The sequence below is a fragment of the Phoenix dactylifera genome, chromosome 5, assembly GCF_009389715.1.
Source record: "Phoenix dactylifera cultivar Barhee BC4 chromosome 5, palm_55x_up_171113_PBpolish2nd_filt_p, whole genome shotgun sequence".
In the NCBI taxonomy this organism is placed as follows: Eukaryota; Viridiplantae; Streptophyta; class Magnoliopsida; order Arecales; family Arecaceae; genus Phoenix; species Phoenix dactylifera.
This window is the reverse complement of record NC_052396.1, coordinates 3409195-3424762: the sequence shown is the minus strand read 5'-3', so window position 1 is coordinate 3424762 and position 15568 is coordinate 3409195. Positions and strand designations below refer to the sequence as shown.

General features: G+C 38.3%; 2 protein-coding genes across 2 annotated transcripts; one reads left to right on the top strand and one right to left on the bottom strand.

Annotated features, from left to right (window-relative positions):
• The first annotated feature begins 6803 nt into the window (after positions 1–6803).
• LOC103704688 (AT-hook motif nuclear-localized protein 23-like) lies at positions 6804–8409 on the top strand. The gene has a single exon (XM_008788088.4). It carries the CDS (start codon positions 7174–7176, stop codon positions 8059–8061), a length of 888 nt encoding a protein of 295 aa, XP_008786310.1. The 5' UTR covers positions 6804–7173; the 3' UTR covers positions 8062–8409.
• Positions 8410–12456: 4047 nt separating this feature from the next.
• LOC103704741 (heavy metal-associated isoprenylated plant protein 4) lies at positions 12457–14398 on the bottom strand. Its single transcript, XM_008788155.4, has 4 exons — positions 13809–14398; positions 13462–13643; positions 13171–13258; positions 12457–13095 (listed from the first exon to the last, which is right to left on the bottom strand). The coding sequence occupies exons 1-4, from the start codon at positions 13945–13947 to the stop codon at positions 12776–12778; spliced, it is 729 nt and encodes a 242-aa protein (XP_008786377.2). The 5' UTR covers positions 13948–14398; the 3' UTR covers positions 12457–12775.
• Positions 14399–15568: the final 1170 nt, after the last annotated feature.

Genomic DNA, 15568 nt, shown 5'->3' with positions numbered 1-15568 from the left:
ATCTTTTCATGGCTTAGATATTCACTCCATATAGTATATGTCGACAAGGGGATCTGATACTGTTATTTAATTTCAGGGAGCTTAATTTTGTTTAATTTTATTTGGCCAAGAACATAGATTTGAGATTCAGTCAGCGGTGAGTATTTGCAACTTAAAATCATTAGAAACAACATAAGGGAATGGCATTGATGGTTGGACACTAAATACAATTCTTTGTTGATATATACCTACACACGCACACAATTTTTTTGGGTAGAATATATATCGTTGATATAATCTAATTTAAATGTTCAAAAGTTTTATATATATGATTACCGTTTGTTTGGCTTAGATCAACAACATTTAAATTAAAGAATATATAATACATAGCCAAAATATGTACCAACGTTCAGACAACACAAAACAAACAGGAGTTGCAAGCAGTCATCTTTCAATTTCCTAAGATAATCTTATATATCAAGATGCCGTTATTTCTTTATAGATCCTGAAATATTCTACTATTTGACCTAATGATTTTAACTGTGTGGTTTTAAAACATAAGCTTATGACTCGATGAATATAATGCATTTTTAAAACAGTAATCTAGTTCTAAATAAATTTTTTTCGTATAAAGAGCTGAAGCTTAAAAGAAAGTAAAAGTACGTAGAAGTTACTTTCTCGCACCAGCATCCAGGTTAGTGTGCCATTATCTATAGGTTGTTCTCTCTGAAAGCCTTAGGAAAGTACTTATCATTGAATAATTGAATGGAAGAATCTTTCCTAGCTTTAGTCATTCAATTGTATAACACACTGCATGATAAACAAGTAAAAGACTATAGTTATAAAAGAGAGCAGCTCTTATTTAAATTCTCAATCACCACTACGTACTATCAAGTGCCTATTTAAAAATTTTGTTTGGATATCTTTCAAGTGTCGTTTTTATTTTTTTAATAAACGGAATCTAACATTAATAATTATGACCATTGGCTCATTGAAGTGTTTTTAAAAACATTTGATGAATATAAATTAAACGAGATAGTTGCAACCATTTTCAGTGGACTGTATTAATCCACTGATTTCCAAGTGGATGTGCTTGTTTGAGTTTTAATTTGATGCCTACCATATTAATTTGTTCTTGTTGTGCGGATCCTTGTTGAGCCTACGGTAATGAGAAGGTGAAGAGGAAGAAAGTAATAAGCCGGAAGAAATAAACCCAGCTAGGAATTAAAGTGATGGAGCGGAACTCAAGTTAGGGACTAGCAAGATAGCTTTCGGGGCAATCTAATGGGACTATCCGGACTCAACTGGTGAATTAATAGTGGTTAGTCTTCGCCTGTGGACTGAGAGAGACATCGATCATAGAGATTATCGATAAGATATCTTAATCACTTTTTTTAAACTAAAGGCCAGTGACAAATGGGTGCAAGTCCCCCTCCATTGAGAGCCCGGGATTTTAAGGCATCTTCCAAGCCGGTCAAAAAGAGGTGAATATAACGATGCACGCTTAAGATCTCGAGCCACCCTGGCTTATTTGTCTCCAATGCCGCAACCACGAATCAGAAGAGATCTCTAATCTTTTATTTCCCTCATGAAGTTGGCAGTATCATCGACCTCTAATGAGAATAAACAAAGCACTACATCCTAGCACAGTGCTCGACCACTCATGTGAAAACTACGTTAAATATAACTTCTTGTATTTATTAGAGGGAGGTTAAGCTCGCACAATATGAACCCCTCAAGAGAAGCATATTATTATTAAAGTTCTACTTTATGTTTAAACACTCTATTCCTCATGATTAATATCTTCATTATATATTCAACCTTAACACAATTGTCTAATCTAAGAGTTTTTTTTCCCTTCAAAACAAAGAGGAACTCCATTCACAGATCCAATATCACTTATCCAACCACTAATCCTTCACCTCTTTTCATCCATATCAATCAATCCTTATATATACATACATATATCTTAGCAGCTGTACGAGGCACATTACCTTCCATTTCTTCTACTTTATCTTTGAGGCTTACCGAATCTTATCCTCTTCGACAAGAGATCAATTACATAACATAACCTGGTGTTACTCAGGCCATAAATATAAATGAAAACTTGCACGACTATATCCGAGTGGCGGACGCGTTAAGCCAGGGGGCGGTACCCTGCTGCCACGTGGTGAGAAGTGTATAAGATGGTGACGTGGGCGGCGTTGATTGGAGGATGGCGTGACAGACCTATCGGATTCGGTGGACTGCACTGCACCCCCCCTCCCGGCCGGAGCGGGGGGAAGCGACGCCCGGTGTGTCGGCCGGCGAGCGTGCCGATCCCTAAAGCCCCGTGGGTCTCCTCTCTTGCTCTCTCTCTCCTTATTCTTTATTCCATTCTGGGGTCAGGGTTCTGGACGGGCAGGGTTGTGGGGGGCGGTCCGCAAGGAGACAGATGGCTGTCTCGGGCTGCCCGGGGAACGCGGGCAGCGGGTGGAGGGATTCTCGAGGAAAAGCGACAGCCGGCCGTTCCCCGGGCAGCGGGTGGAGGGATTCTCGAGGAAAAGCGACAGCCGGCCCGTGGCCGACGGCCACGCGGTGGCTACTGGCTGGTGGTGTTTCCTTGACCGCACGTGATCCACGCCTCGCCTCGCCGGCCAACCCGGGAGGTGTGGGTTCGGGCCCTGGTCGAAGCGGCGGCTCGGCTCCCGACCGGATTAGGTGGCTTGTCGTGATCCGTCACCCTCGGGGTTTGCTTGTGGGAGCTGGCGACGCCGGCGGAGTTCTCGAGGCGGTTGAGCGGAAGCTGAATTTGGCCTTACTTGCGGTAAAAATTTCTCCGGAAAAATGCGTCTCCTTGATCCGGTCCTGCACGCTTCGCTTCTTCCTCACCAAACGAACAATTTCTTCATCCTGGAAAATGGGTGTTTTGCTACAACTCTCTCACGTAAGCGTCAAAAACGTAGTCCCACGTAAGAACAAGCACCGGACTAGTTGTTTGGTTGCTTGGGGACTCTTGAGATTGGGCTCAAGACGGACTCCAGATGGCAGCGCTGGCCGAGAAGTTTAGGGCGATGTCATGGCGATCAGGGAGGTAGGGTAGAGGATGAGTGCTTTCCTAGTCATAAATGCAATGGGGTGTCCAAATTAGGTAGGGGCCTGGAGAAAATTTCTGCATGAGTGACGTTGTGGTTGGTACCAAATGATTTTAGCGTTTTTCGCAGAGTTTGCACGTGGGATCTATAGTGGGTCTTGATATTGGCTATTGATTGCAACAGAAGGATGATTTGCCGGTACACTTAAATCAAGGGGCTTGGCTTTGGCTCATGCCTACTCGACTGCTGCATTGATGTAACAAAATATTTATTTACATCAAGAATAGAGATATGTGAGAAACACGATGACATATAAAATGAATGCATTACATCTCAGTTATCTTGGTGTGTGATCGATGTGTAGTTGGACTATTATATTGTCAAATAGTGTGATGAGCACCAACATGTACCTGCTTCCACTGTGGCATGAAAGGTTGAGAATAAGTTTTTGTTGGCTGTAAGCTTGCTCTTAAAGTCATTCTATATGGTTTACTAGAAAAATAGTCATTCTACATGAATTATGAAGCAGCTAGACTTGCCTCAATAACAAAAGCAGCGCGACAACAACATGCTAGACATGGGCGATACATGCTATAACCAACGAAGCCAACCTATGTTGTTGGTTAAAAGAGAATGACGATATTACATGTGGTTCTGGGTTTTGCAAGAAGTGAGTGCATTAAAATTCTCGAGCATGACAAGTCTCTTTCTGTTGCATTAATCAACATCTAGTGATTTATATTCTTGTTTTTCAACTCCCTTCATTAATTAAATTTGAAGTAGATATAAAGTAAACTCTTTATTCTCTATGTATTTTCTAATTTCTGCTTGGATATTGATTCCATAATAGGCAAAATGCATTTGCATACGATACGAACTGCACAACCCAACTGCTTTATAAGTTCTATCATATTTATAGATGAGATTGTTATCTAATTACTTGAATCTTAATCCGATCGGTGAGAAGAAAGAATTTTCTTAACTTACTCAATTCAAATCCCTTAGTAATCATGGAAAAGTAGAAAAGATTGACGAAAATAGGTTTATGTTCCATTTTTTTTTGATGATTGATAAACTGACATACATAGTCTCTATTTATAATTGTGAGGTTTACTTTTGTATAATACAGATCGGATTCCTTTTTTAGTTTGAATAAGACCAGTTTTCCGAAAATAAACATGATTAATGAAAATAAATATGAAGAAGCTAAATTTTATAGAAGGCAGATCTCGACTCCATCATCAATTATATCTGATATTGCTCTTCTTAATTATTTCTAGATTAGAAGATATATTCAGTCAAAATCTTTCTTTAAAAAAATGGTTTAATCGACCAATTTTAGGATACAAATGATAGAATTTGAGCTTGATCATTGTTGCATAGCCCCTTAATCGAGAGGTGCTACATCATAGATCTTGAAATTATCAAATTTAAAAGAGAAATCATCTTAATCGAATGTCGCAACGTCAACTTATGGCCTTTAAAATTTTGGCTCATAATTCAGTTTTCTGATGTGGTGGATCTCACTTTGGACCTTGTTCAATTCTACCTGTTGATGTCCAAAGTGGTTCATACTATGTTCGGCGATCCTTCTAAATCAAATCCAAAAATTTAACCTATAAATAAATGGATCAACAATGTATAGCATTTCTAATGCAATGTGATCTAGAGTACATACATGGAGAGATAAGCAACACATAAAGCAATTAGGATGATAATTAGATTTAATAAAATAAATAATTGATTTCCAAGGGATATGAGTCCATAATCTCTAGTAGTATTACCACTTGATTCCAAAAACCTTAAATGCTAGCAAATATGTCAACAGGAACCAATTAAATCAAGTAGGTGCACTCCGCCTACACATGTATATTTAGATCTGCTTGTTCTACATATTATGAAATATCTTTTTGATCCTTTTATAATTTTTCCTTTTAATGTGTCTCTGTAAGATCAAAGCCCCTAGGTCATATATATTCTCTAAAAGTACAACCCCAATCAACAACCATGGACAAACATAGAGATCACCCTACAAAATCAATAATCTAGAGTAGTTTCTGATCTAAAGAGCAGGAACTTGTTATGTAGTAGAGTGCCTAGTTACCTTCGTAGATATGGTCGAGAAGCTTTGGAACCTTGTTGCCATGACCTTAACATAAACAAAGGATGATGAGAACTTGTCTTACCTGAACTCTATGCTATGAAAGTCTCAAAATCTCCTCCCATCCACATCTTGAATGCCTTCAAATTTTCATATTGTCTTGCAATTTAACATTCTAATTTTATAGTAAATATCCATAAGCTCCTTTTGCAAAGCCTCATAAACTTTTTTGAGCGTTAGAAGCAATTTCTTGTCTTATTTTTTCTTGGAAAGAGTAAATCTCAATATCATATGAGTCTAGTCATCTGATTTCTACAACTAGTGAGTTAATTTTTAATTTCATTTTTTATTTTGTCTAATCTTTTCTTCATTGGTAAAACATGCATGTTTCAGGCACCAAATTTTAAATAAGTTCTGTGAGCATAAGTCATTTATCTATTATGCCGCCAACTTTTGGATTGACACGTTCATGTGTGATCCATTCTTGTGGGATTTCTTTTTGTCAATTGCCATCACTCAATGGTGGCTCGCTCATTTATGAGAAGCAACCGTATTTGTCCACATGAATGCATACATTTACAGGACATCAGTTTTTCTATTTTTACTAGATCTTGTCTAGCGAGGGAAGCTTGGTTAAAGGATAGTTTTAAAAAATATCATTAGTTTGATATAATAAAAGCTATATGCTTATAGTCAATTAAGTACCTCAAATAATGAATTCTTCCAATATGAGAATGTGAGTGGATTGCCTATTCGTTATGTCAACTAACTCTACATGTTATGTGAGTGGTACGTCAGATTTGGTAGATGTACTTGCATTTATCTAAACACATGTAGAAATAAACATTATAAAAGTACTTAATTTAAGAGAAGAATTTATCCATAAAAAAATACTATAAGTTATTTAAAAAAGAAAAAAAATATTTTGGTCAAACTCTCCATTTCTTTTCCTTACAAACAAATGCCCCTTCCCAGTAAGAAAGCTTATTAGGGAAATCTCACATCTTCAGTCATCAGATCTTCCTCAAGCCTCATCATCATGCTGATAGATGAACTTATTTTGACATCCATTGAAATAGGAGCATCGTTGACCTCCAACAAACCCCAAAATACATATGATATATATTAAATAAAGGTACTGCTATGATCCAAGCCCATGTAAGCATCAACAATTAGATATTATCCTTTGGAGAGCCACATAAAAAATTTCTAGATATGAACGGACCAATCAATAAGAAACCTCGAGGTCATTTAGATTGCTCTTCAATGATATTACTTCTTGAGAACTAACAAACGAAAGTGACGCCTTGGATTGATGGAAAGGATCTGTTCAAATGACAATGCTGACAACTAATCAAGAACGGGCACAGAAATTTTTATCCAAGGCTAAAAAAAATGCAAACGAGGCGCTGGCTGGAGCAGTCAAGGGGTGACGAGCCGAGGGGAGGCCGAGCCAATGAGCTGGGCTCCCCGTGCAAGAATAAGTCTTGGGAGGAGTGGGTCCCACCCGCCGCAGCAACCCCCGTCCCACTTGCTTCCACTCTTAATCTAACCCTAGGTCAAACTGCCCTGAGCCCTTGGTTAGCACCAAATAAACCCTAGTTTAGGACATTTAATAAACCCTAAAAGGCATAACCATCAACTCCCCCTTTGCTCCGCTTCCTCCTCTCTCTCTCTCTCTCTTTCTATTATTTTATCCTTTCATCAACTTCTGGGGAACCTCGCACCTCTCTCTTTCTCTCGGCCCCTTCAACCTCTCCCTTTCTCTGCACTCGATCCTCGTTCTTTTTTCTATATTTCCCACTTCCTTCTACAGGCCTGCACCTTTGTTCTCTCTCCCCCCCTCTCCTGTTTCTTTCTTTTTTTTCCTACTCGCCTCGTTCTTCTTTAAATTTTAATAAACATAAAAAAACTCTCAGTTTAAATATGATTTCCCTCGCTTTTCCTACTTTTTTTAATTAAAAAACAGTTCTCCTGTTTTATTTTTTTCTCATATTATTGTTTTTCTTGGATGAGGCTATGGCTGGCTTGGATCTAGGCACCGCCTCCAGATTCGTCCACCAGCTCCACCACCGCCCCGACCTTCACCTCCAGCAGCGCCACAACCCCGACTCCGATGACGACGACAACAGCAACAAGGGCAAGGGAAACGGGCAATTCGCCGGCACTGCAGAGCGCGATGGCTCGTCGTCGGGCCCCCAGGGACTCGAGCTCGTCGCATCAGGCGCCGGGGCGGGCGATGTGGTGGCCCGGCGCCCCCGGGGCCGGCCCCCGGGTTCCAAGAACAAGCCCAAGCCCCCCGTGATCATCACCCGGGAGAGCGCCAACGCCCTCCGGGCCCACATCCTCGAGGTCGGCGGCGGCTACGACGTCTTCGACTGCGTCGCCACGTACGCCCGCCGCCGCCAGCGCGGCATCTGCGTCCTCAGCGGCAGTGGCACCGTCACCAACGTCAGCCTCCGCCAGCCCTCCGCCGCCGGCGCCGTCGTCACTCTCCACGGCCGCTTCGAGATCTTGTCCCTCTCCGGCTCCTTCCTCCCTCCCCCCGCCCCCCCCGGCGCCACCAGCCTCACCATCTTCCTCGCCGGAGGCCAGGGGCAGGTCGTCGGAGGGAACGTTGTCGGTGCCCTCTTCGCCGCCGGCCCGGTGATCGTCATCGCCGCCTCATTCACCAACGTCGCGTACGAGCGGCTCCCGCTTGAGGAGGAAGACCCGCCACTGCAGATGCAGCCACCTGCTCCCCAGGGGTCAGGCGGCGATGGCGGGGGTGGCAGCGCCGGGGGAGGGTTCGCGGACCCCTCCTCCGGGCTTCCCTTCTTCAATTTGCCGCTCAACATGGCCAATTGCCAGTTTCCGGTGGATGGACATGGCTGGGCGGGGGGCGCGGCTGGCCGCCCCCCTTACTGATGCTGGTGTAAGGTAACTGTGAATCAAGAAATTAGCTATTAGAGATTTGAGGTCGAGGGAGATGGCACCGGACATCTGATGGATCTGGCAGCTGCAAAGGTTAGCATGCATATTTGAGGATTTCCATGTACAATTGGCTTTTCCCTTGCTTTGATGTTTTGGTTTCTTGGGCTTCTTGTTTCTACTTCTCCTTCTAGGTTTCATTTCCCTCAGATGATCTTGTTTGTTGTCGTCGTTGTTGTTCATGGAAAATCTCTCTTCATTATAAGTAATGGGTTTGAGGCCACAGGCCTTGGCACTTGTTTGTCCCCATGATCATCACACGTATATATATCCACTATTTCTCCTCCTCCTTCTACCATTATCACCATGCAAATAGATCCACTACTGGAAGTTCTACTTCACTTTTCATATCAACATATTTTCTTTGGTGAACTTCATCTCTACATTTATCTACTTGGTGTGGGTCTCTCCAGTATAGTTTGGAGGGTGATCAAGTGTTATCTAGGCTTTTATTGCTATTAAAAGAATATATAGAAGGATAAAGTATAAGGACTGAAGAAACAAAGCAATAGGGAAATGGGGTTTATTTACAATGTAGAGTTGCTTCAGTGAGACCAAAATAATAAAAATAAGAAGAAGTAGGACATGATGGGCTAGGGTTTCTTCCCTGGGAATTGAGACGGAGACCTTAAATTAATCTCACGTGTGCATGTATTTGATAGAAAGGGCTTTTGCTTTCTTGGAACAAGCTCCTAGGGAATCTTCACCCTCTAGCTCGCTGTGATATGTCTTTGCATCTGAAATCTAAAACGTTGGCTTCCATGAAATATTGGAACAAGCACATTCAAAGATTCCTTTGATTGTGCACTGAAGGCAATGATGTCGAGAAAAAGGAAATGTTGGCTCCTACATTTATAAAATGTTTTATTTTTTGGCTCATTTTTTGTTCATTTCTAAGGGTAGACTAGCAAACCTCTAAATAGAAATTGGATTATCATGTCACCTCTCATTTGCAGCACAAAACAACAAGTGATCATTTGCAAGTTACCTTGTAATAGTAATAACACCAAGCGTGTCATATGGCCGGACTTGCACTAGGTTACAATTGTTCATTTTTGCCTTTATCAATGTTGCATCTTCTCACCCTTCCAATTAATGAGGTTATTCTGATTGTTTTCTTTAAATTTAGCACATATTCTAGGGTTTTATGCTAGATTCTTTTTCTATCATTTTCTGAACATTTGAATCTTCCTATTTTCATTTCTTTTTATCATCAAAATCAAATAATCTTTTAAGGTTTTCAATAGTTGCACATTCATGCAAGCCGCAGGACTGTTTATGTTGGTGATCACCATTTCAGGGGAAAAGGCAATCCGTGCTTTGAGAGGCCTCTATGCTAGTGCTTTGCCGCATGATTTCTTGATAATTGTTTCGAACTAGTTGTACCTCTTCTAAAGTAGCCAGTCATCAGACTCTATCAGCTAATTGGAATATAACTGGAGAAATGTTTATTACAAATATTGAGATTTTCCAAGATATACACACTGTGTCATATTGTTAAGTTGGATTCAGGATCCTAAAGCTATTTGCTGAAGTCCAATAAAAGAGATAGAACGGAGTTCAAAATAATGTGAAAGTCACAAATGTCCCAATATGTCGTAAAACATCTTACCATCTTGCGACATAGTCAAATCTCAATAATGATAACTTGAGCCATGAGAAGCATTGAATGGCAGTCACAAGAAATTGGAGTAGGTTAAGATGTAGAACAAAGAAGTACCCAATATGAGGAATTCTTGAGATAGAATGAAGTTGAAAATAATGTGAATGTCACAATGTCCTGATATGTCGTATAACATCTTACCATCTTGCAACATATTCAAATCTCAATAATGATAACTTGAGCCATGAGAAGCATTGAATGGTAGTCACAAGAAATTGGAGTAGGTTAAGATGTAGAACAAAGAAGTACCACAATATGAGGAATTCTTGGCTTACCACAATATCAGGAATTCTTGGGTTATACACTTTTCTTTTTCCTCGTGGCCCTTTGATTTGATCTTCAGTATTATACTGAAAGTCAACTAGGGACACGAAACAAAAAGAAAAGCAATACTAAACATTTCGAGGAAGTTCTTTTATGAATGTTAGATTGTACAAAAATTATATTCTTGAAAAAAGATTGTACACAATTAACCATGCCAACCTTTTAGACTTCTGAGAAACTACAGAATATAAGATTTGTACCAAGCATTAGTTATCATAGTCTTCTTACTGATGTATTTTCCAGATGAACAATTCTCTGATTTTGAAACAATAACAACAACCAAGATGTTGATATGGATCCTCATTGGTTTGTATGACTTCTTATGTCTTGAAACTTGTAATTTGTAATTTTAATAGTTCTTTCATCACAAAATTGAGATATTTGAGCTCATGCTATGTGTGATATCATTAATGAATATCTGAAGTATTGTTGTTCATTATGATCTGGTTGTTTCTTTTCAACATTTAGTAGTCAGACTTGGATCAATTTGAATTTTAATTCTACTATCTGAGAAAGTACTTTTTTCAATGTTATGAAACATGCCCTTGTCGATGCCTCTAGGATATGCTAACATAAAGAAAGTGTTCATATCATCCAAGCTTTGGTCACATCATGATCACAGAATGAATTCTTCAACACTGGAAGTACGGTAAATATTACAGGTAGAACAGGTTATCTTTAGACAATGTCAACTAAGATAGTTCTGAACGTAGTATAATATTGGTTGATTGTTTATTTTACCTCCATTGTGTATTATATTAATCTTAAATGATATTTGGTTCTCTAGTAGGGAAAACTATGAAGCAAAAAATATTATAGAAACTATGTTCACACGTTCACACATAATCAATGCGTGTGGATAGATATATAAAGATATGGATATAGATAGCCGTCCTTTTTCTCTGAAAGAGATATGGATATATGTAGAGATTCATAGATTTATAGATATGTAGACAAATCATGCTAATAATGAAGAGCAATTCTTGTCTCCATATGATCCTATAGAAAATATAACAATTTGATGGGCTTCATATATAACTAAAACCCAACTGAGTTAACATTATATAAATGTTCTCCTAAAATATTTGTACAAATCATTGCCACCTTTCTCCTAAGTATTAGGATGATTATGGCACTTATAGAAACAATTTCAACGTTCTAATATTTATTAATACAAAATAATCACATGGTTAAAACTACTTACCAAAAGAATGGTAGTCAATGAACTGTATAGAGAAAAGTATAAATCAATTTCATCTTTGAGTAGATATATTGATTCTTTGCACTAAAATATTCTCATGGTAAAATAAGCTCGATGCCCTGCAAACACTTTATATCAATGTAAGTGGATGGACAATAAAAAAAAAGATAAACTGGACAGTTAAATACTTTCTATCGGAACATTCTCAACAAGACACTGTAAGAATGGTATCTTAAGGAATATATCGTTCCATCATGTTTTTTGTTATTTCTGCTTTATCTTGTTAATTGTTCAATTACTATTCCTCAAGAGGTACAACTTTTAACTTATTCCAGTTGATATTCATGTTTCTCCAATAATATATACATACAAGTATTTTGGTATGAGGAGATGATGAGCTTTTATTGAATCAGTTTGCATGGATGTGATGTAGACAAGAGATTGAAGCCAATCTAATTTGTTCCATGTTAGCATAAATTCAGATTAACTTCGTTATGATCAATTTTAAAAGTTCCAAGGTAAGCAATGAAGAAAACACTGCTAGAGTAGCTGGTGTTTACCAAATGAATTTCTAGTTTAACGGATCTAGTCGTATGTTGTAAACTAATCTGTTCTTTTTGATTTTAAGACAAGGTAACCTTTGCGGCATGAAGTCCTTTGAGTATAAACCTTGCACTCACTAAGAAAAGGAAGCAATTCATATCTCTTAATTTTTATTGCAATCTCCTTACTCTGCTGAGTTATCTGGTAATTAATTAAGCATATGACTTGACCTATGTGTTCTTTGAGCAATGGATTTAGTTCCTTTATCCATCTTTTGTGGTGGTAAAAATTCTTTGAAGTCAATTTAATATTGATTAACCGCACATTACGGTTAAACAGTTGCCCATTCAAGTAAATTTATTTCCTTATAGGCGTATGTGCTATTTTTAACAATATTTGCACCCTTATATAAATTGTGATTCTGATGAAGTTAGATAATCTTTATTTTAAGATTATCTACTTATGGTGATTTTTATTATATATTTCTACATTTTTGCTTTTAGGGTTTTCATGTGGAGACTTGATGTTTGGCCAAGATATGCTTTTTTCTGAATTTCTCGCTATCTTTGCAAAAATATAGAGATCCAAAAGAGCAGTATCATCCATGCAAAAAAACAATTACCTTCATGGTTGTCGGCAGTGGGATCAAAGTTGGTGAAAAATTACTACACTTCTTTTGTCCATCATACATCTTATCTAAACATAAAAAAGTTTAAGGAGAATATTTGGTAATGGTGTTAATATTTTGTTTAGAAGGGAGACCATACCATTTCTCAAAATATTTGCATATCTTCATACATATAGATTTTGATCACAAGGCCATCAATCTGTTCATCCCAATTAGTATGAGAATGTCCAACTTTAGTTAAGTGATGCACTGACTGACATAGTATTTCTCCGTTCCACTGCATTCCTAACATCTACATCACAGAACAAGCATTTGGGTTCTCGTCACTAAACCAATCAGGTGCGTGCGTGCAGTGGACAAAGTAAGGGACAACTATATCCTTGCTCTTCACCTCCTCTTTCTCCTTAACCACTTCTACTTTTTCTTTCCCATCCTTCACTTCAACTTTCTTTTTTTCCTCTTCCTTTTCGACCTTCTTCTCGATCTTCTGAGGCACAATCTCTCCATGCTTGTTTGCCTTCTTGCGAATGTACTCGATCAACTTCTTTTCTTCTATGGTGCCAACCACCGTGCAAGTCTGCGCATCTCGATTCATTTTAACAGTGTGAACACCTGTTTCATCAACCACAGAAATTAGATATCTTATAGGAGATTGGAAAGAAACGATATTTTTTCAAAGATCAATACCTTTGAGTTTCAGCAACTTCCTCTGGAGGTCATATTCACAGTTCTTACAGTGCATGTGAACCTTTATGACTGTCGTTTTCACAACCTCCTGGGATGAGTATAAACGTTAACCATGTAAAACTGGCACAGAACTGAGAAAAGAATGGTATTAATGAAGGTAATATATTCGAAAATGTTCAGAAAAGTGTGATACTTATCTTAATTTGATTGAATATTCCATTGAGGTTATATGCAAATCTTGTCCTCAAATTAAAATGAAAAGAAAATAAAGGTTGTATATGGAAGGTTTACCTCTTTCTTCTTCTCTACCTTCTTTTCTGGTGGCTTATCCACTTTTTCCTTCGGCTTGGGTGATATCAGCTCAACTTTCTTCCTGGTCTTCTTTTCGATTCTTTTGTGAATCTTCACTGGGTCGAACACACCCTTCACCGAAACCTTTCCTGTCTCAACTTCGATATCCACCTTATGAATTCCTGATGAATAAGATTCCAAGGTTAGAGTGCCCATCACACCTTTAATTAAGAACTATTATTTTATATAACATTACCACAAAATGACTCAAAACTAAGATGACAATTTAAATAACCATGCAAGAACATAGAAGGTGCAAGATGCCAAGACCAATCATCTAAACTCACCTTGTGTTCTTATGATTGTCTTCTCGACCTGGCGAGCACAATCCTTGCAATGGAGGTGCAGTTTATAAACGGCAGTGATGACTTCCTCGCGCTTCTCCTTCTCTACAACCACTAGTTCTTTCTTCTCACCTGCAACCATTTTAACGAAAACCAAGGGAGAAGAAAACCTACAGGGAAGGGACACCCACTAAGAATGATTATGGCTATGGAAGAATGTCTTGGTCTTTCTATAGACTGGGCATAAGAAAGACGGATGGGATTTCTGTTTATGGTTGTTTTGGGACAGTGGGTTGGTGGGATTCGTTGAGGGTGGTTCACTTGCTGTAGATAAGTTGCGCAATTGGACTGCGATTCTCTGCCGGACAACTTGACCATTTCTTGGGCACTTCCACAAGGGCAGCTTGACACGGTACGTCTTTATACTTTGCAGAGTCCACAACAAGATAAAGAGTTTATATGAGATCATGGTTGTCATTTTACTGGGCCTTGTGGTTTATTCGTTGAATCATTTAATAATTATCAAAATGAACTTACTTGGAACAAGTCACCAAGTGTTACCGTTTTATTCATCCATTTATTGTTTTTGTAAGTAAAAGGACTGGTACTTTAATTTAGATGGTATTAATACCTAACTGAAGCTTGTAGAAGTCATTCTCGTGGTATTCTTTGGCAAAAGAATTGAAGGTTAATTCTTGAATAGGAAATGAATGCATGGTGAGATGCAAGAAAACAAAAGAGAAGGGAACTAAAAAAGCCCAACTGAAGTGCATCGGATTACAGCTCTTTTAACTAAGATGAGTGCTGCGTTTGGAGTCATGGGAGCTAAGGGAAAGCCTAGAGGTGCTGAACATCTTTTAGGTTAAATCTTGATTTCATCCTATCTGGGTATATCTCGTTGGTGGGCGTACTAAATTTGGTACGGCGGTGTGTCTCTAGGAGCTCTACAGCTTAGAAAAAAACTTAAATACGCTTGGTGATCTAATGGAAGACATTGTAACATAACCCTCTAGGGTTATCATTGGTTATCTACGAGCATTTGTGAGCTGAACTACTTGATCATGAGCATATAGCGGTAATGTGCCATTACCAAAGCTCGAATCTTGAACATTTCATAAGACTCAGGTTTTAAAAGAGAGGATAACCAACTAAGCTAACAACATTGTGGTAAGGTTCGAACCCAGGACCTCTCCTCTGATACCATGTTAACAATCACCACTTATCCCAAAAACGTAAATTGATAGGATGAGGTAGATTTATTTATATATTTTATATTTTCTTATATATTGGTTGTATGCCTTTTGTTGTAGAAAAAAGTTCTAGGTTCAAATCTTAAAAGGTGCATCTCCAAGTTTTTGATATCAGTAATTCAATCATTTCTATAAAATCATTGATTGATCTTCTCAATTATTGTTAAAAAGAATTAAAAAAAAAAGCAGACAACATTCTTGTTCAAAAGTTGAGTAAATAATTTTCCACAAAAAGTAAGTCAGCTATTGCATGAAATCCATGAAACTTTATTTTACAAATGGATTGTTTTTCTTTTTCTATATCTATTTTTTAAAATTTTTGCAAGTAGAAAGAATATCGGCAACTAGGAAATTGAATCTTAGGATGGATTAGCGGTTGCTAATGTTATCCTTAAAAGGGTAGATTTTGGTGACAAAAAGGTCATTTCAATTAATTTATTTTGATATTTCAGCCTAACTCCACCAGCTATACCTGAGAAATGGTCTGCAATTTGCTCAAATTATTTCTATTTT